The 22,643-nt window shown below is 45.3% G+C and overlaps 1 protein-coding gene across 2 annotated transcripts in view; it reads right to left on the bottom strand.

Annotated features, from left to right (window-relative positions):
* The window catches only part of plppr4a (phospholipid phosphatase related 4a), a 113,820-nt gene that overhangs the window by 44,553 nt on the left and 46,624 nt on the right, over positions 1-22,643 (bottom strand). For both annotated transcript variants that reach the window (XM_072510580.1, XM_072510579.1), the window contains one exon: positions 225-354. In XM_072510580.1, the coding sequence (XP_072366681.1) occupies positions 225-354 (130 nt within the window). The remainder of the gene's footprint in view (positions 1-224; positions 355-22,643) is intronic.

Here is a 22,643-nt window from a genome sequence, read left to right as displayed (position 1 = left end):
GGTTTGAAAACACAGCGCATCTACTTGTCAGTTAAAATTTAACATATACTACTCCTACAGGTAAGATCAGCCACTCCTTTCCAACTGAATTACCCCAGTTGGTAACAATATCAAAGACTGGCAGCATTCTCATTTCAGCAGGAACTTAAATGGAAATCCATGTCAGATCTCTGGATTGCTAACTTTTTCTATTCCGCGATATACGAACCAGTATTTGAACCCACCAACAAATCTGACAGCTCGCCTCAGGAACGAGTTGAAGTTACAGCCACCAGCATTGATGTTGGCCTCAGAGCCAATTCCTTTTCTTCTTTTAGTCAGACAACAGTAAAGAATACCTTCGCCGATCATAATCTGCAATGACAAGAAGGATGGTGATGCCCATTAGTCATGTCACTGGAGAGCATATTAGAACTGAAAATGCTTTCCACCATCGTTAGAACCATTCCTCATAATGTCTCAAAGCAATGCTTTGTCGTCTTCATATCACAGATGAAAAGGAATTTACTGCACAACATGTCCAAAGCGCGTTCTCCCTGGGATTTTCTTTACCGCATAAATCAATTCCTAACTGGAAAAACTCACATGTCCATTAGGAAATAGTATAGTTAAAATGTTAACCATTCATTTTAGCTGCAATCAATATCTTCTGTTCTGTAGCATTCAAACATGCTTTGTGCATGACGGGAATGAAGTTTAGTAAATAAACTAAATGCAAGTATTCCTTGTTATGGGCCAGTGTTTAGAGAACCCCAAAGTGTATCATGGAGTTCACCTGACCCACAACTTTTAATAGATTGTGGTATGGGGAGCACACGGCCCACCCTACAGGTGTGGGAGAGCAGAAATGGAGAAGTATTTTTTCAAGCAAAACAATGTTTATTCTATGAATTCAAGTTAACCTTTTAAAACATACAGTGAACATTTTAGCAACCATTAATTCAAATACAACCCCCAAAGAATACAACACTAAGTAATCCTTTAAGCTTTCCTTTTAAAATCCATACGACTGAAAACACCTTTTACCAGAAGCACATCAGGTTAAAGTCACTACTGTTATTAGTTTTAAATCACCAGGATCGATTTACAGTCTTTAGATTACAGAGAAAGATTCATACACATTCTGGCTGTGACTGCAGCTATCCAGCTCTGAAAACAAAACTAAAACACACCCTGCAGCAAACAGCCTAAAATGAAAGCAAAAAGCTGACAGACAGCCCAGCTCCACCCGCTCTCTGACATCACTGCAGTAGTAAACACCTATTTCTTAAAGATACACTCACTACAGATAATTATATACACACCCATTTACAAACACCAATTTCTTAAAGATACTCTCACATGACACCTACCCCCCAGAAAAAAAAATACCATCAACTTCAAGATGGTTTAATTTTTCACCTTATCACTATCCTTTTAAGAAATGCACACAGTAAATATACTTTTTTGATTTAAAAAAACAACACACTCAAACAGGTACAATAATATAGTCCATTTTTGTTCTTCCTCCAACTGAAATCCTTCCTGATTGACAGTCTCTTTGAACATGAAGGTCTCTGCATGAAGCATCCATTTCTCTACGCCTCGGCATTTCTCTTTAAAGTCAGATACTTTAATTCAATCTGATCACAGAGTCTCTTGTAATTCTCCAACACAGGAGCATTGGTTATTACAGCTTTCAGGCAGTCAAATGCCTGTTGAAAGTCCGCTGTCCACTGAAATTTTTGACGTTTCTTCAGCAAGTCCATCAGTGGAGCAATCACGCTACAAAACATTTGCACAAATGTTTGATCAAATCCACTCATGCCAAGAAATTGCATTATTTCCCTTCGTCTTGAGGGTATCGGAAACTCCTCAAGGAAAGTGACTTGGGCTTTTCCAAATTCACTTTTGGCTAGGGTTATCACCAAACTTGCCTCCTGAAGTCGATCGAATAACTGCCATCAGGTGTTTCAAATGTTCTGTCTATGTCTGGCTGAAAATTACCAGATCGTCGATGTATACTGCACAATTGGGTAATCCTGAAACGATTTTGTTAGTTAACCATTAAAATGAGGCTGGGGCATTTTTCATGCCAAATGGCATAACTTTGAATTGGTGTATACCATCTGGAGTCACAAAAGCTGAAATCTCCTTCGCCCTTTCGGATAAAGATACCTGCCAGTAACCTTTAAGTAAATCCAATTTGGAAATAAAAGCTGATTGTCCCACTTTCTCAATGCAATCCTCCAAACGTGGGATAGGATAAGAGTCCATTCTTGTAACTGCATTAACCTTTCTATAGTCCATACACAACCATTGGGTACCGTCTGGTTTAGGTACCATCACTATGGGTGAGCTCTATTTGCTGCAACCCACTTCAATTATGCCATTTTTAAACATACTCGCAATCTCTTTGTTAACCTGTCCCAATTTTAAAGGGTTAAGTCTGTATGGATGTTGTTTGATTGGAACAGCATTTTCCATGTCTACATCATGTATAGCCATTTTAGTACTTCCCAATTTATCTCCACAAACTTGCCCATGTAATATATCAATAACTCTTTCAGGTCAGTTTGTTTTTCCTCTGGAAGGTAACTCAACAATTTATCCCAATTTTTAACAACATCCTCGTTTTCCAATTGAATTTGAGGTATGTCAAATTCACAGTCATCTGGATTTGGTTTGTCACTTTGAGTTAGAATCATTAAAACCTCCTTTTTATGGGACTTCCGGTGACGGCGGGCAGGAGGCGGCCGCACAATGGAGGGCTCCCATTCAGGAACGGCATTTTCGGGGCTTTAAGCCCGGTCCCAGGGTCCACGGAGGCGGCAAAATCAGGAAGAAACAGTGAAGGCACTGTGAAGAAAAATGTCGAGGGTGAGCAAAAATCGTCCGTAAAGAAAACAGCTGAAGGTCCGTCAGGAAGTGGAAAGGTCGCCGCGGGGTCACCAAGGAAAATGGAGGCTGGAGCACCAGGGGAGGCCGCATTGCTTACGGCTAAAGAAATAACTAAGGTGATGGCTGCGGAATTCGAAAGGCAGTTTACAAGATACATGGAGACAATGAGGAAGGAGATGAGAGAGGTTTTGAGTGCGCTGGTGGAGGAGGCGATTTCCCCGGTGATGACGGCGGTGGCGAGCACAGTGGCGGAGGTGCGAGAGCAAGGGGAGGCGCTGAAGGAAGTGGAGGAGACGTTATTGCAGCACGGTGATCAACTTGCCTCGATGGGGAAGGAGATGCAGAAGGTAATGGACATTAACAAGGATCTGCGAGGAAAAATGGAAGGCCTGGAAAACAGATCCAGGCGACAGAATTTGAGGATTGTGGGGCTGCCCGAAGGAGTTGAAGGACCGAGGCCGATTGAGTATTTTGCCACGATGCTGGCAAAACTATTGGGGGAGGGGGAGGATCCCTTCCGATATGAACTGGATCGGGCTTATCGGTAGTGGAGGCCTGTACCAATGGCGAGTGAGCCGCCAAGGGTAGTGACTCTGTGCTTCCGTAAGTACAGTGTGAAGGAGAAGGTCCTGAGCTGGGCCAAGCAGAAGTGGGTGGTGCAGTGGGCTGGAGCTGGTATATGTGTATACCAGGACTTTACGGTGGAGCTGGCGAGGAGGCGGGCTGCCTTCAACCGGGTGAAGAGGGCACTGTACATTAGCAAGGTGCAGTGCGGCATTGTATATCCAGCAAAGCTGAGGGTGACTTACAAGCTCAGGGACTTTTATTTTGGAACGGCGGGAGCAGCGGAGGAGTTTGCGAAGGCAGAAGGACTGTGGCAGAACTGAGAAATTGAGAAATGGCCATGTGCCGATGTAACCTCATGACTGTATTTTCTTCTTTTTTTGTTTCACTGCGTGCGGGTGTATGGGCTAAAGGAGCCAATGTTGCATATATTTGGACAAGGGAAATGATGGGACTTTCACTCGAAATGAGGGCTCTTTGGGGTGTAGGTGGATATGCGGGGTTTGTGTGCTAAAAGGGGATTTCTGGGCTTTCCTAGGGCCGGGCGAGGGGGAAAGGGACCCGGGCAGGGGCCTCCACGCTGGCCGGTTTAAGCTGGCCAGTGAACGGGAGTGGGGTGGGGGAGGGGCTGCGGCCATCGGAGCCTGGCAGAACAGGGTCCGAGTGGTCTAGCCGAGGTAGAAAGTTGGGGGGGAAGGAAACGAGGTTGGGGGGAGGAGTTTTACAAGAGCCAGTGGACGGGAGGAGTTGGAGTCTGTGGGGGGGGGGGAGGGTGTACAACTCTTGGGTATCATGTACGGTACTCTTTCAGAGGTTGGATGGCGTTGAGTGTAGGGGGGGGAGGGGGTGTGGACTCTATAGGTCAATGGTGACCATGGGCGGTCCCGGACTCCTTTTTCTCTTTTGCTTTTTGTTTCCACCGTGGGAGGGTTCGTTTTATTGGATGCATATATTGACGGGTGGGCCGTTGTTTGGGGTGGTGGGAGGATGGGATCATTGGTATTAAGGGGATTGATTTTGTATTTGTTACCGTTTACTGTTTGTGGGTGGGGTGTAAATTTTGAAGGAAAATGTGAAAATGGAGAATAAAAACATTTCTTTTAAAAAACCCTCCTTTTTCTCTCCTTCCCTTTCAAAGTATCTTTGAAGCATATACACATTACATATTCGGTGAGTTTTCCTTCTATCCGGCATTTGTACCGCATAATTCACCTCACTTAATTTCCTTTCAATCTGATAAGGTCCACAAAACCTAGCTTTTAAAGGTTCACCTACCACTGGTAACAATACTAAAACTTTATCTCCACTGTCAAAACTACGACCTTTGGATTTCTTGTCCACTACCCATTTCATCACATTTTGTGCAACCTTTAAGTGTTGTCTAGCCAATTCACCTGCTCTATTTAATCATTCTCTAAAATTTGACACGTAATCCAATAATGTAAGCTCCGATTTCTCACTCAACAATTTTTACTTAATCAATTTAAGTGGTCCTCTTCCCTCATGACCAAAAATTAGTTCAAAAGGACTAAATTTGGTTGACTCATTAGGAGCATCCCTAATTGCAAACAATACGAATGGGATTCCTTTATCCCAATCCTCTGAATAATCGTGACAATAAGCCCTCAACATTGTCTTTAATGTCTGATGCCACCTTTCTAATGCTCCCTGTGACTCTGGCTAGTATGCAGTTGATTTAAATTGTTATATTCCTAAACTATCCATAACTTCTTTGAATAACCTTGAAGTAAAATTTGATCCTTGATCCGATTATATTTCTGTGGGTAGTCCATATCTAGTAAAAAATTCCTCCACAATCTTTTTAGCTGTAATATTACGTACTGGAATGGCCTCTAGAAACCTAGTAGACACATCCATTATCGTCAAAAGATATTGATTCCCACTTTTTGTTTTCGGAAGCGGTCCTACGCAATCAATTAGGACCCTTGTAAAAGGTTCCTCAAATGCTGAAATGGGTATTAAGGGTGCTGGTTTTATCTCTGCTTGAGGTTCCCCTATCACTTGACACGTGTGACATGGTTGACAAAATGTAACTACATCGTTATGTAGTCCAGGCCAATAAAAATGTTTCTGGATTTTAGTTTGAGTTTTCCTTATCCCCAAATGAACTCCCACTGGTACCTCATGTGCAACTCGCAACACCTCCTTTCTATACCCTACCGGCAATACTACTTGATGAACCTCTGCCCACTTTTCATTCACCTATGTACAGGTGTCCATTTTCTCATCAAGACATAATTTTTACGGTAATAACACTCTGGTATACACTCAGATTCCTCTTCTGTGTATGCTTTCTGATGCATCCGTTTTATATCTATATCTTTTTGTTGTAACTCCGCCAATTTTCCTCAACTAAAAATATCCGACTCATTCTCCACCTGTTCTTGTTCTTTTTCAACCATCTGATCAAAAATCGTTTCTGATAATTGCACTTCAAATTCATCTTCACTCTTTGATTTCTCCTCTTGTCTTAACCTGTGACTTTGCAACCTTGTTACTACACAATCCGGAAAAATCCCAGGATATTCGTCCTTCAACACTTCAGTTGTCTGATTTTCCACTGGCTTGTCAATCACAGTAGGCATCACTCTCACCTGCGATCCAGCTATATCATTATCCAAGATAAACTGTATTCCTGGACAAGATGGTTTCTCTATTACTCCTACTACCACTTCACCACTCTTCACTGGACTTTCCAACCTTACCTTATATAATGGAACACTACTCTCACCCTGAATTCCACATATTACCACCTTTTCTGGCAACATTCTTCCCAAAATACATAATTCCTCATCTCTTACCATTAAAGATTGACTAGCTCCTGTATCTTTTAAAATTGTGACTTCTTTACCTGCTCCTCCTGGTACACATGAGTAAACTTTACCCACACAATTAAATTCTTTAAAGAAATCTGACACCTTTTTATCAATCACCTCTTGATGAACACTCAATAGGCCAACACTCAATAGGACCTCCTGTAGTCTTCACTGCTTGGACTGTTGGTTGGTAGCGACATTACGGACCCCTGAGGCCCATCAAACCCCACGCCAATCCCATGTTCTTGCCCTGTCCGGGTTCCCCATCCATCAACTGGCAACTCTGGTACCCTCCTCACCCCCAACCCCCACCCTCGCTAGACTAATGCTTTCTCACCTGATCTGCTGAAATCTCTTGTCACCCTACCTCCCCCCAAATCTAACTGCCCGTCTGGCTCCAATGGCGATCTCTATTTGGGATTGGGTGCAATATCAGCAGTAGCCACCTCTCCAAATGGCACTGACGGGGCCAGAGTGTCACATTAAGCCTCAATAATCATTCTGAAGCCAGACTAACCACACACTGTTGAGAGCTGCCAGCCATTTGATTTGCTGGCAGCTTTCTATGGCAGTGCTTGCTTTCCCCAGCGGAGGGCAGACGTCTTGCTGAGTCAATTAACATGCTGCTGAGCACTAAATACCTGTGGGGCAGCCCACCAGATTGGGGGTGACATCACCTCCAATCTTTATGCCAAGGGGAGGGTGGCAACATTAATGCATTATAGAATTTGCCCCAAATTCAGTGGCAAAGGAACAGCACTTGCTAGAAAATGTGATTAGAATAGATGGGTGCTTGATGGCCAACACAGACACTGCTGGCTGAAGGGCCTCTTTGACTTGTCATTCACCTTGTGGGCAGCTGGCCACAAACTTTTCATGGGTATGGCAGTGGCAATATTGTCTAATTTACATCTATCCCAGCATGCTACCCTCTGCAGAGATCTATGGAGTTCGATTTTCCCATTGGTGGCGGAAAACAGGAATGAGATTCCACCAATTGTGGGAACTTGACTGAGTTTCAGATTTTCCTGGGGACTTTCCTGTCCAATTGAAGTTAGTGGAATGGGACGTATTTCAACCATCACTGAATTTGCTATTTATCCTAAAGGGAGAGAGTTGGTGCCGGAGTCTGCCACTGTACCGCAAGGACCCAAGATAGCGTTGGGGAGCCGGAGGCCTGGCACCCATTCGGAGAAGGGGGAGATCCTCTTCCCAAATGACTGTAGGAGGAGGCCACCTCGTTGTGCAACATGGGCACCTCTCTTTTCATCATTATCATCATTATCTCCCTCTGCCCGAAGATTTGTCAGGGCACCACCTGACTGCTCCAGGGGTCAAACCCAGTGTCCTCTGAGCCAATGATGCCACAACAGTTGAACGTGGTGTCCAACAACTCTAAAGAGGGCATCTGTCACCAATGCCACAGAAGTCTCCACTGAGGAGGACACAGATGTCTGCGATCATCTTCCGAGAGACTCACAGTCTCCTTTACTAATAGTTATCAGTTTTCTACAGGTTTCTTCACCTCTGCCTGTAGATCTTGTGCTCATGGCACTGTCTCCTTCTGCTTTGTGTGCCTCTCCCTCCACTCTGGTCTCCTGATGCATGACACTCTGTCATGCTTATACAGCTGCTGCTCCTCATTGCCAATGGCTTCGATTTCTGAGGGTGTAGCACCCATTTCCATCTGCCGTACTCCCCGATGCTTCAGTGGAGTCCAAACAGCAGTGCCCATAGTTTCAATGCCCAAACCATGCTCGAAGGGTGACGAACCCCTGAACTGGCAAAGTTCTTAATTCTGGGTCCTCCCTAGCCTCGGGCAGAATTTTAACTACAAAAGGCGTAAGCCATGTAAACTTTCAAAAACATTTTTACTTACCTGGACGACAGCAACGCAACAGAGGTGGCTTTCCTGATACTCTCTTATTCAAGCTCTCATTTTGGGTACTGAGTGCTAGTGCCTTTGAATGAGGGACCCACCCTCCCAAATCCAGGAGCCTGCGATTTGCTAGTTGTGCTCCCTGCATGGTGAGCCCCATGCCCGCTGCTGGGTGAATACCTGCAGCGAACGGATGAGTCCCTTAAGTGAGTATTAACTGCTCTCTTAAGGGCTTCATTTGGCCAATCCCATGGGCTTTTTCACCAGGGGCGTAATCAGGGTGGAGGCAGGGATGTGGCAGGATCCCCACCTGCCACCCTCCTGTCTGGATAAATGCCAGCCGCTCCCCCCACCCATCCAGTTCACCACGGGTAAGGACACCAGATTCAACCCTAGATGTGTAATGGTCCATAGTCCCAGATGATTTAGGCTGCATTCGCCTTTGGAGTGTTGGAGCTGACTGGTGGTGATTTAACCTGAGGATCACCACACCTCTGGCGAAGGGCAAGGTAGAGTTGAGCTCTTCTATTTAGAGCAAAAATTATCTTTCTTATGATTGATGCATAGTAACATGGAGGCTATGTTTTCTGGATAACACCACTGAGGGGTAGCTTATAGATGAGAAGTAAAAAACAGCCAAGAAAACTTGGAAAACTCCAAGAGGTAACAGAACAAGAGTGGAAAGGAGAGAAACTGCAGGAGAGTCCCTGGTTCCGATTTAGATAGCTAGGAACTGAACCAAGCTGGGGCAGTTCTCTCCAGCTAATGGACACAGGAGAAGCGCTCGAGAGAATTATGGTCAATCGAGGGAGCAGGATGTGAAATGAAAATCGCTTATTATCACAAGTAGGCTTCAAATGAAGTTACTGGTTCTCATGGTAAAGATCATAAGACCATAAGACATAGGAGCAGAATGAGGCCACTGCGCCCATCGAGTCTGCTCCACCATTCAATCATGGCTGATATTTTCCCTGGTTCCGATTTAGAAACTAAGAACTGAACCAAGCTGGGGCAGTTCTCTCCAGCTAACTTTGGAGTTTTCCAAGTTTCCCGTACCAGCCTCCCCGAACAGGCGCCGGAATGTGGCGACTAGGAGCTTTTCACAGTAACTTCATTTGAAGCCTACTTGTGACAATAAGCGATTTTCATTTTTTCATTTAATTTTCATAACCCCTGATCCCCTAATTAATCAAGAACCTATCTATCTCTGTCTTAAAGACACTCAGTGAATTGGGCTCCACAGCCTTCTGTGCCAAAGAGTTCCACAGATTCACCACCCTCTGGCTGAAGAAATTCCTCCTCATCTCTGTTTTAAAGGATCGTCCCTTTAGTCTGAGATGGCGTCCTCTGGTTCTAGTTTTTCCTACAAGTGGAAACATCCTCTCCACGTCCACTCTATCCAGACCTCGCAGTATCTTGTAAGTTTCAATAAGATCCCCTCTCATCCTTCTAAACTCCAACAAGTACAGACCCAGAGTCCTCAAACGTTCCCCATACGACAAGTTCTTCATTCCAGGGATCATTCTTGTGAACCTCCTCTGGACCCTTTCCAAGGCCAGCACATCCTTCCATAGATACGGGCCCAAAACGGCTCGCAATACTCCAAATGATGTCGGCCAGAGCCTTATACAGCCTCAGAATGACATTCCTGGTCTTGTATTCTAGCCCTCTTGACATGAATGCTAACATTGCATTTGCTTTCTTAACTGCCGACTGAACCTGCACATTAACCTTAAGAGAATCGTGAACAAAGACTCCCAAGTCCCTTTGTGCTTCTGCTATCCGAAGCATTTCCCCATTTAGAAAATAGTCTATGCCTCCTTCCAAAGTGCATAACCTCACACTTTTCCACAATTGTATTTCATTTGCCACTTCATTGCCCACTCTCCTAGCTTGTCCAAGTCCTTCTGCAGCCCCCTTGCTTTCACAATACTACCTGTCTATCTACAGATCAGAGAGAACATTCAGGAGATAGGAGGAGTCTAGAGATAAACACAATTAAGGCTAAGGCTGCAGGGAATTTTTGGGGAAGTTTGTCCTGAAGGAGGGCGGAAGTGGCAAATACAGCTGAACAGGTGTCTCAATCTCTGGGACAGCAAAGCCCATGAACACCTCTCACTGTTGGAGGTGAAATCAAGCAGGCAAGGGAAGGGACATTTAAGAAGAGACCAAAGTAGGAATTACTTCTGCATTCCTGAATTACTTTTGAATCGTGAGTATTTTAGCTCTACACAGCATGGTAACGCTTCAAGTGGTCTGGCCAAATCTGGCAGGGAATGTGAAGCCAGAGCCATTCAAAGTCCCCCTAAGGAGAGCAGGAAAAAGACATTTGAATTTATACAGTCAATGAAGAACATTTTTTGAAGTGTAACCACTCATAGGAAATGCAGCAGCCAATATGTGCAAGCTCCGACAGACAACATTGTAGTAATGACCAGAAAACCTATTTTTGTGATGTTAATTGAGGGATAAATATTATCCAGGATGCCAGGGATAATTTCAGCACTCATTTGAAATGGTGCCTGGAACCTTTCACATCCACATGAGAGAACAGACGGGGCTCACTCAGTTTATAGTACCACCGAGTGTCATAGATGTTTGCAGCATGGAAACAGGCCCATCAGCCCAGATTGTCCATCCAGCCCAGTTTCTATCACTAAGCTAGTCCCACTTGCCCGCATTTGGCCTATATCCCTCTATACCCATCCTGCCCCATGTAACTGACTAACTGCTTTTTAAAGAACAAAGTCGCACCCGTCTCTACCACTGCCCCTGGCAGCTCGTTCCAGATGCTCACCACCTTCTGTGTGTAGAAATTTTCCATCTGGTCACTTTTACATATCTCACCTTAAACCTAGGCCCTCTGGTTCTAGACTCCTCTACCTTTGGGAAAAGATGTTGACTTATCTATGCTCCTCATTATTTGGTAGACCTCTATCAGACACCCCTAAACCTCAAGGGAATAAAGTCCCAGCCTATCCAGCCTCGCCTTCTAACTAAGACCATCAAGTCCTGGTAGCATCCTCAGAAATCTCTTCTGCGCTCTTTCTAATTTAACAATATCCTTCCTATAATAGGGTGACCAGAACTGAACACAGTATTCCATGTGTGGTCTTACCAATGTCTTGTACCTGAACGATAGAGGTGGAGGGTATACCAGGGGAATGATTTTAGGTGAGATAAAATAATAATGGTGGAGAGAGTGTGATTTAGGAAATCAATAGCTGTCAAGACCAAAGTCAATGTATTTTCTACATAGATCGTTCAGCTCTAAATCAGTCCCAAATGGTTAAGAACTGGTGTAAATCCCATCTAATGGACTGAATTTAATGGAGGCAGTGGGGGGATCGTCATGATCCATGTATGGCAAGAGCCATGCCCACTTAAGGGCCTCAATTGGCAGATGGGTGGGAAGGCTGTTCATGGTACTTCCCACCACGGATTTAATCAGGGTATAGAGAGGAAGATGGCGGCGTACAGCAGAGCATTAAATTCTGCCCCAAGCGGCACCCCATTCGTAGCATAAAATAATTTAAACAATTACTCACAACCTCAGTTTTTGAGTTAAATAGATTTGGAGATCATAAGAGAGGAAACCTATTTGAAGGGCTGTTAGTGACAATGCACAAGGTATGGTCTAATGCAAAGACTAAAATAAATCAGATATGTACAGCAGGAACAATGTAGATGGCATACAAACAGGCACTACCTCCACAGTAACCATACTGCTGATAAGACTGTAAGAAGGAATAAGTCAAAAACACATCCAAAATAATTACTGACTGCTAATTAAAACAGTGCTGTTGTTGTGCATGGTTTGTGATCATGACCTGACAAAGGCAATGTGCCAAATGAAGCTGAATATTTTAAAGATTATGAACAAAACATATAAAAGAAAAACAGATTTTGAATTATTTTATTTTATTTTTTTTTAATTTAGATTACCCAATTATTTTTTTCCAAGAAGCAATTTAGCCTGGCCAATCCACCTATTCTGCACATTTTTGGGTTGTGGGGGCGAAACGTCCGCAGACACATGGAGAATGTGCAAACTGCAAACTCCACACGGACAGTGACCCAGAGCCAGGATCGAACCTGGGACCTCAGTGCCGTGAGGCAGCTGTGCTAACCACTAGGCCACCATGCTGCCCACAGATTTTGAATTATAATAAGGTACAACCATGTGGCTGCCTCTAACTGTACAATAATGTTTTGCAGATACTGCGCAGTGCACCTAAAAGGGAAATGTCTGCAATCCTGACCTCTCGAAGGGGAAGCCACAATCCCAAACGGTGCAGGCTCAATTGTTGATGTTGGAATCAAGTTCAATGTCAAACCCAAACTTGACAACTGGTCATCAACTTGCTTTGATTGATTTGTGATTTTGCCTCTTCTGGGTTTCTTCTGGTGAAAATATTTTAGCTGCTCATTAAAGTTGCTTTGATTGCTAATAGGGGTGGCATTGCGGCGCAGTGGTTAGCACTGCTGCCTCACAGCTCCAGGGTCCCAGGTTCAACTCTGGCCTTGGATGACTGTCTGTGTGGAGTTTGCACTTTCTCCCCGTGTCTACTTGGGCTTCCTCCGGGTGCTCCGGTTTCCTCCCACAGTCCAAAGATGTGCAAGTTAAGTGGATTGGCCATGCTAAATGCCTCTTAGTGTCCTCCAGGTTAGCTGGGGTTACTGGGTTACGGGGATAGGGTTGAGGCGTGGGTTTAAGTCGGGTGCTCGTTCCGAGGGCCGGTGCAGACTCGATGGGCTGAACGGCCTCCTTCTGCACTGGAAATTCTGATCTATGATTCTAACTGAATGGATGCTTGATTTTATTCACTAATTGCGGTTGGCCTGTGCAATCTCTGGCCTGACCCCCCACACAGACGAGCATTTGAAGGGGTCTTTCTAAATCTTGCGAGTGCAAAGTAATTTCTATTACTTCTAACCTAATTCAATTTAAATAATAACACAAGTTGCATTGTACATAAAACTTCTGTCATAAAACACATCATCTGATTGATCAGAGCAAATTCACAGGAGCTTCAATAGTTAATAATAATTTGTATTATGTTATCATCAATACCACATTTAATTACATCATCAGTTATCAGGTCCCAAGACATTTACATTTTAAAAACAGCAGATTGTACATTAGATCATTGGTAACATAGGGGTTATTTTATTGGACCAATCATCTGGAGACACAAATTCAAATTACAGGATGACAGTAGAGGAATACAAGTTCAATTAAATAATTAAAATCTAGGAATAAATAGCTAGTATCAATAATAGGCCTTCTGTAAAAACCCATATGATTCAATTAATGTTCTTTGGGAAGTATATCTTCCAACTTTACCCAGTAAGGAGTCAATCTATAAATTAGACGCACAGGGCTCTTAACTGCCCTCTGAAATGGCCTTGAAAACTACTTCTTCAAGGAAGCACCCCACCACCACCTTCGAGGAACCATTTAGAGATAGGCAATCAATGATGGCCTTACCCGTGAGGCCCATGTCCTGTGAATGAATAAGAAATAAAACTCTGACAGACCATCAACAGTCAAGATGGGCGTGATCGTACCAAATGGGAACAGGGTCCCATAGCGAACGCATTTAGCCATGTGTTTCCCGGCGCTCGCAGCACTATCTAATGTGACTCCGGTTAGATATGGGGCCTCAGTGGGGAAGGAGCAGCCAAGGCCGCGTTTAATCACGTTCCCTGCTCGATGAAACTCCCCGGTGCAGGGAGAGATTGGGACGCCATTTTTAAATGGAATCCTGATCTCTCAAGCCTCCGATGTGACCCCCAAACACCCTCCAAGCCCCCTACTCACAAAGAAGGGAATTCTCAGGCCAGGCACCATGGCTCCAAGCTGACAGTGCCACCTGCAATGCCAGGCAGGCACCCAGGTGGCAGTGCCAAGCTGGCACCCAGGTGGCAGTCCAAGGCTGCCACCCAGCTGGCACTGCCAGGGTGCCAGGTTGGCACCAGCAATGTCAGGGTGCCACTCTGCCCAGAGGGCAAGCACCTTGGGCACTCCTATCCCCTGGGAGATCCTCAAGTGTTAGTCCGCCTGGTCTCCATTTGTGGAGTGCAGAACTGAATGGCTCTCGCCCGAGGTCTCCATGGCAAAGGGAATAGATCCCAATGCTTGGTTACCACAGGGAACTGCATATTAGAGTAAGGCTAGCTGTCTCGCTCTAATATGCAGATTTGCCAAAACGTGATCCCTCCCACAATGGGCGGGCTTCACATTGCGACCTCTCGAGATTGCGTTAGATCTCACAAGGCCGGGATGATCCTGGGAGCGGGGACTCCTGGCATTTGCCAGCCTTGCTGCACCGTGGCGTGCTGCCTATCGGGTGCAGCGTGACTGGTAGATTGTGCCTGATGATTTTTATAATTCTTTCATTAATATAATGGGCCCTATTAAAGCACCCTTTCATTATAAACTCTTAACATGGCTCCCAAAGACACCACCATGGTACATTTAAGTTGCTGCTGTTCATTTTCATTTGCAGTAAATAAGCAGCTATATTACATTAGTTGTAATGGCCTAAATGCAGTAAATGTATCTGCTGTGATTTTGTTGTGGAGTTAAATACTTCAGGCTACAGATTTAATTTTCTCCACAATCGAGTATGATTTAGTCTATGGTTGTGCAAACAACTCCGGCTTCTATTGAATTACATTTGATGGATAGTTTGAAGTACCCAGTTGTGAATCTGAGTTAGAAACCGTGGAGAATCTTTTGGTTTCTCTTGTCATAATTTTCCACAACCAGCAGAATGACTGTGGCTCTGTTTATCTTAAATCACAGCATTTAAGTATACAAAGTCCTGTGAATTGGCTCTTCCTGTATCAGTGACAGACTTATTTTCTTTTTCTCTTCACGATGCAGTTTAAAGTTGTTCCTTGCGATTGCTCGCTCCCCTAATTGTTCAGTTTGTTGAAGTTTTCCTGATATTTCAGATGATGATGTGGCCCTTGCAGGCCTGAATATTGAACAGTCATGCACAACCCCCCCGCCCACCCCCAACTCCACCATCCCACCTGATGTGTTGGGTGCTCGGGATCCGTGGAACACATACCAACACTTAAAATAGTGCAACACTATTTTATTAAGTCAGAAACTGTTGAACATACTTTCACTGTGGGTTAACACGATGTTAGATTGAACTAAAGACCTATGCCTTGTCCTAACCAGTCTATGCACTCAGCACATGGCGAAGATCTGTGCTGCAAGCTGTAAGCTCTGTCCTGAGAGGATGCATCCCGAATGAGCGGGAACTCTGATGCTCCCTGTCTTTATAGTGAGTGTGCTCTAACTGGTGATTGGCTGCAGTGTTTTGTGTGTTGATTGGTCCCGCTGTGTGTCCATCAGTGTGTGTGTATCTGCACCATGGTATACTGGTGTATATTATGACACCACCCTGGGTGGGAACGGGTTGGAAAGTGGGGAGGGAGATGGTTAAAAAGTGAAACTCGCATCCCCTGACTACATACACTGTGCAGACTTTGTAAACATGGACACTGATTATCACTTTTTGCCTGGGAACTAAGAACTCTCAGTGTGGGGAGCCCCAAGTCCTGCTCCAAACCTTGGCATCACTGAACATATAGCTGCAAAGTAGAGAGGCCCTTCCCTTACAAAGTGAATGGGAGTTGTTGGAGTTGGCAGGGATGTACTGCAAGCTGGTAGGTTCAGCTGAACCACTTGATGGGAGACCAGGCAGAATTATCAAGGAAATTCAGGACCATAACTATCTTTTTCAGCATACATTTTTTGGGGAGGATCTGAGCTGTGTAGACAACTTAATGCTGGCCTTTGACCTCTTGAGGCCCCGGTTCAAATCCTCTGTGGTAGTTGGAAGTCTGAAATTGGTTTCACTCGTTCTCAATCCAGACTTTAAAAAAATTCATTCATGGGACATGGGCTTCGCTGACTGGGCTGACATTTACTGCCCATCCCGAGTTGCCTTTGGGAAGGTGGTGGTGAGCTGCTTTCTTGAACCTCTGCAAGTGGTTCTGGGCAAAATTGCAAAGCTATCTTTCTTTGATGCAAATGATCGCTCTCAATAGGAAATATCACAGAATGGCTGATCTGGCAAATGAAAAAGTATTGCCCTATCCCAGTATGAGGTGTTCTTTTGAGATTAGGGTTGAGGGGCAGAGCAAAATGAGCTCAATCTGCATCCAATTATACTACACCTGATGGAGGATACTAGCACTATCTTCGAGAAGGGAGATAAATCATGTTGTGGAAACTATCGAGGCATTAATCTTTCAGACTAACTATAATTGTTCAGAGTTCCCTAGATTCAGGAGTAGCCCTTCGGGATTGGAAAATTGCACTTGTCACTCCACTTTTTAATAAGTGTGAAAGGAGGAAGCCAGAGAATTACAGAGTGGTTAGACTAACATCTGTGGTGGGGAGATTACTGGAGTCTATAATCAGGAATGAGGTAACTGAACACCTCAAAATTTCAGTCAATCAGGGAGAGCCAGCATGAATTCGCGAAGCGAAGGTCCGGCCTGACTAATCTTATTGAATTTTTTGAAGAGGTACCTAAGGTATTGGACAGGAAAATGCCTATGGATATTATGATATTGACTTACAGAAGACATGTGGGTCTGGATTCTCCGCAACCCCGTGCCAAAATCGCGGCCGGCATGGGTGCGGAGAATCCACTTTCACGCCGTAATTGGGCCTGGCGCCGTTCCGGCGATTCTCCAGGCCCTGAAAATCGGCGTGACTGCTGAGTACGCCGCGCCGCCGGGGGGCCATTGCCAGAGGCCTGCCCAGCAATCCTCCGCTCCCGACCGGCTAAGTTCCCGACGGCGTGGAACTAGCCACCTATTGCCGGTCTGGGTGCTGGTGTAGTGGCTGCGGACTCAGTCTGTGGCCGCCCTGGTCGGGGCGGGGGAATCAGAGGCCAGGGGGTGCCTTATAGGTGGCCAGGGATTAAATCTGCGCGGTTTCGGGCTCGGGCGTGTGGTCGATTGGGGGGGTCTCTTTTCTCTGTGTGGCTCCGCGGTCTGAGTCCGCCATGGAGCTTGGCGAGGACTCCGAACCGGAAGTGCGGGGGCACGTATTCGCAGCAAAAGCTGCGAGGTTCACTCCGGATCCCTGCTAGCCCTCTGCAGCAACTTTTTGTAAGGAATTTCTAGACTAAAACTCCACCGTTTTACACTGGCGTGGGGACATAGTCTAATTTTGGGAGAATCCAGCCCTTGAGAAAGTCCCACATAGGAGAATGTTAACTCAGCCCACGGAGTTGAGGGCACATTATTGACATGGTTAGGAAATTGGATGAGTGGCAGATGACAGAGAATGGGGATAAAGGGTAATTACTCTACTTGGCAGGATGTGACTAGTGGTGAACTACAAGGATCTGTATTGGGGATAATTATTCACATTATCCATTAACAACTAGGATGGTGACCTAAAAAGTCGTATATCCAAATTCGTATATCCACAAGGTCAGGTGGCATTTGTGGTGATATACAGCACTATAAGTACTCAAAGGGTTAATGTACATACACTACACCAAGCTAGACACTAGAGGGAGCACCAGAGACATGACACACAGACAGTCAACCAATAGGTCAGTAAGATAGGACACAACCAATGGGCATTCAAGATACACACAGAGGTGACACTACCACAGGAGGGCAGTACACCAACCCATATAAAAGGACACAGCACACATGCTCAGGCTCTTTCCAGTGGAGACACTCAGTGTGTACACAGGGTTGATTTGAAACACATCACACCCACCACGTGGATTGTAGCAGACTGGTTCATCAGTCTGAGTAGCTGTAGAAGGATTAACAATAGAGTCGAATCCGAGTAGGAGAATTGTTAATAGTTTAATAAATGTGTTAAAGCCATCTCCAAGTCTGAACCTTCCTCTGTCAGAGTGCACCTCAAGGAAGCAGCTTATGCTACATTAAGAGCATAACGAAACATGGTACCCAGGAGTGACTGTTAAATCCACATAGCTCAACTCAACAAAACAGTGACAACCAGCAACAGCAGCCAGGCAAGATGATGTTCGGTTCCACAGCAGCTCAGGTACCAAGGCAATCTCAGTGAAAACTGGCTTTGCTTCAGGCAGAGATTCGAGATCTGCCTGGTAGCGTCCGACCTAGATGGCGTGGCGGATGCAGAAAAAAATAAAGCTGCTACTTATCATCGCGGGTCCAGAACCAGCTGAAATCTTCCAGACCTTCAAATACTCAAAGGTGCAAAACAAGAGCGACTTCCAGGCAGTCCTGGACAAATTCCAAGAATTCTGCGAGGAACATGCAAGAAGAAAAGGTAAAAGAGGCACGAAAACTCGCCACGAGGCCGGCTTGCAGCAACGAATGGCAGTTTTGAATTGCAGCCATTTTGGAAAAGGTGCTGCACATGCGCAGTTGCGCGAAGTGCGCACAGAACAGGAAAGTCCATTTGCGCATGCGCATGCGCAATTGAAAAGAAGGCCCCAAGTAAAGGAACAGTGATCTGCGCATGCGCAATTGCTTCCTACGCACTACGTCACACACTTCGTGACGTCAGAGGCCCTGGACCATGCCCACTTAAAGGGGAAATATCCCAAAACAAGAAAAAAATAATTTTAAGCCTCAAAACCAGATTCCTTCACCTGGAACGACAGCACAATGTCTGAAATTCGACCAGTAGCTGAAAGTAACCCCCGCAACCCTGCAACAAGCAGTTAGCACCGCCCAAAGAGACGATACAGTCCTTGAAGACTATGACTCGGACCTTGAATTTTTCTTTGGACATCGCGAGCCCAATCCAGCTCCGACACAAAATGTGATGATATGGTCCTAGAGGACTACGACTCAGACGATTTCATCATTGGCGATGGCGACCCCAGTACCAAATCCGAACGAGCTGTGTCCTACAGTGAAGAATCCGACACAGATCCGGATGTGTTCTTCGGATTTGAGGATCTTCAGCCCAGCATATACGACATCCCGACTCGTGAGTGCAGGATTATGCTGCGGCCTGACGCCAAGAGACAGCAAGCGGCGTCCTGCCACACAGAGAGTGGTCCACGCACCGTGAAGAGTCCCCGACTCCACAGAGAGAGTGGTCCATGCACCACGAAGGGTCCCAGTCTCCACACAGAAAGCGATGAAAGACTCCACAGCGAGACAACTGCACATCTCCACACAGAAAGTGACTTCAGTGACACAAGCCTCCACAGCGAGCTTGTGGACAGCCTCCACGATAAAAGCTACTCCAGAGCGCAGTCCTTGCATGAACAAGAAACGATGACAGTCTCCAAAGCGATACCAATGCATGGTTCCACACAAGGAATGCTGCAAGACTCCACAGAGGGAGTGACACAAGCCTCCACAGTGAGTTCGTGGACGAACTCCCGATGAAAGGAACGCAAGACTCCAGGGCGCAGTCCTTGCATGAACAAGACCATGAGGGTCGACCAACTTCCTCTGAGCAACCAGCAGCAGACAATGCAAGTCTGCCATGCTCAAGTGAACAACAGAAAGACTATGACAGTCTACCATGCTCCAGTGAACAGCAAGAAGACTATGACAGTCTACCACGCTCACGTGAACAAGAAGAAGACTCTGACAGTCTACCCAGCTCAAGTGAACGACAAGAAGACACTGAGGCTCTACCCACTGTATGTGAGACAAGTGATGACGACATCCCACTTCCCATACCAGATGTGCAACGTGACAGACCTCAGCTGGAATGTACAGAGGTACTCGACAATCACAGTGAGACTACTGGTGTCTCCGGTGACACCACGTTACTTCAAACGTCATTTGCTCGAGCCTCTCCACAAGCAAATGCATTCCTGAACGTTTTGACTCCAGACGTGGAGCATCAAGAAACCACAGAAGATACAAGTGAACCTGCAATGACTCCGGACGGGGAGCGGCAAGAAACCAAAGCTGATTCAGGTGAACCAGAAAGGGCTCCAGACGGGGAGCATCGACAAGCCAAAACTGACTCAGGTGAAACAGACCAGACTCCAGACAGGGAGAATCGACAAGCCAAAGCTGATTCATGTAAGCCGGACATGACTCCAGGCGGGGAGCGCCGCGAACTCAGTGACGGCACACTCAAGACAAAGCACGCTGACACGGGTAACTGTGTGAAGGACTCGTATTATTCACAGAGTGTGGTCCTTGAGCGCAGCAAACACAACAACAAAACCAACCAACAGAACAACAACATCAGAAACAATGGCAAGAAGCGTACCAAAGGCAACAACATCGACAACAAGCACGACAAACACAACACCAATGCAACTACGACTGGTACGACATGATACAACTCTGCAAATACGGGACACTGTTACTGCTCAGCTCAGCACAATGACATACCATGGCAGGACAATGCATCTTACCACTTCACTTTTGCTGCACTACCAACAGGCAGCCTGGCTTTCACGACAGGTGCCATCAAGAATTGCTACCATAAGCATCGAAAAAAAACCCGAAACAGTCTCCAAATCAGTCAGTGAGGTGATTTGAACACTTGAACACCTCCTGATGACCAAACACCAGGACACTGGCGGCGTTCACAAGGGAATGACAACGTCGCCATTGACACGTCTATACCAGACCATATAAATTCATGAACTTTGGACTCCTAACTTTTATTTTGTAGTGTCTTATCCTCAAAGTCATCCAACTGTTATTTGGTCTTGTATACTATTGTACAGTCATCATAACTTGTACATAGCATCACTCATCTACCTAGTTTGTTCAATTTTCTTTAACACTGTACAGAAAATATGTAATTAAAAAAAGGGGATGTGGTGATATACATCGCTGTAAGTACACAAAGGATTAATGTACATACACTACACCTAGCTAGACACTAGAGGGAGCACCAGAGACATGACACACAGGCAGTCAACCAATAGGTCAGTAAGACAGGACACGACCACACAGTCAACCAATAAGTCAGTAAGATAGGACACGACCAATGGGCATTCAAGATACACACAGAGGTGACACTACATCAGGAGGGCATTACACGAACCCATATAAAAGGACACGGCACACATGCTCAGGCTTTTTCCAGTGGAGACACTCAGTGTGTACACAGGGTTGATTTGAAACACATCACACCCACCATGTGGATTGTAGCAGACGGTTTGTCAGTCTGAGTAGCTATAGAAGGATTAACAGTAGAGTCGAATCCAAGTAGGAGAATTGTTAATAGTTTAATAAACGTGTTAAAGCTATCTCCAAGTCTGAACCTTCCTTTGTCAGAGTGTACATCAAGGAAGCAGCTTTTGCTACGTCAAGAGCACAACAAAACAGCATTGTATACTTATCTAGACGATAGCATACAATTGCAAGGAGATATTGATAGACTAAGTAAATGGGCAAAATTGTGGCAGATGGAATTCAATGTAAGCAAGTATGAGGTTATCCATTTTGGACCAAAAAAAGATAAAGCAGATTACTTTCTAAATGGAAAGAGGTTAAGTACAGTAAATGCCCAAAGAGACTTGGGGGTTCAGGTGCATAGATCCTTAAAATGCCACAAACAAGTGCAGAAAATAATTTAAAAGGCTAATGAAATGCTAGCCTTTATATCCAGAGGATTGGAGTATAAAGACACACAAGATATGCTGCAGCTGTACAAAACCCTGGTTAGACCCCTCTTGGAGAACTGTGAACAGTCTGGGCACAACACCTTAGGAAGGATATTCTGCCTTTGGAGGGAGTGCAACATAGTTTTACCTGGACAACATGGGTTAAATTACGAGAAGAGATTACACAAATAGGCCTGTTTTCGCTAGAATTTAGAAGGTTATGGTGTGATCTGATCGAAGTATTCAAGATATTAACAGGGAAAGACAGAGTAGATAAAGGTAAACTATTTCCACTGGTTGGAGATTCTAAAACTAGGGCCATATTCTCAGGGGAGATGTTAGGAAGAACTTCTAGGGCAGCACGGTGGCACAGTGGTTAGCACTGCTGCCTCATGGCGCCGAGGTCTTAGGTTCGATCCCGGCTCTGGGTCACAGTCCGTGTGGAGTTTGCACATTCTCCCTGTGTTTGCGTGGGTTTTGCCCCACAACCCAAAGATGTGCAGGATAGGTGGATTGGCCACGCTAAATTGCCCCTTAATTGGAAAAAATTAATTGGGGGTACTCAAGAACTTCTTCATTCAAAGGGTGGTTGAGGTTTGGAACTCTCCCACAAATAGCAGTTAAAGCTAGAACAATTGTTCGTTTTAAATCTGAGATAGATAGATTTTTGTTAAGCAGAGATATTAAGGGATATGAGCCAAAGTCAGGTCATAGAATCAAAGAAAAGTTACAGCACAGAAGGAGGCCATTCGGCCCATCTTGTCCATGCCAGCCCGAGGATACCCTGGTGCCCTCTCTAATACCACCGTCCTGCACCCGGTCCATAGCCCTGTAGCTTACAGCACTTAAGGTGCAGATCAAGGTACTTTTTGAAAGAATTAAGGGTCTCTGCCTCCA

Source organism: Scyliorhinus torazame, chromosome 7, assembly GCF_047496885.1.
Source record: "Scyliorhinus torazame isolate Kashiwa2021f chromosome 7, sScyTor2.1, whole genome shotgun sequence".
NCBI classification, from domain to species: Eukaryota; Metazoa; Chordata; class Chondrichthyes; order Carcharhiniformes; family Scyliorhinidae; genus Scyliorhinus; species Scyliorhinus torazame.
The sequence above is the reverse complement of the archived record's forward strand: the minus strand, read 5'-3'. Positions and strand labels throughout refer to the sequence as shown.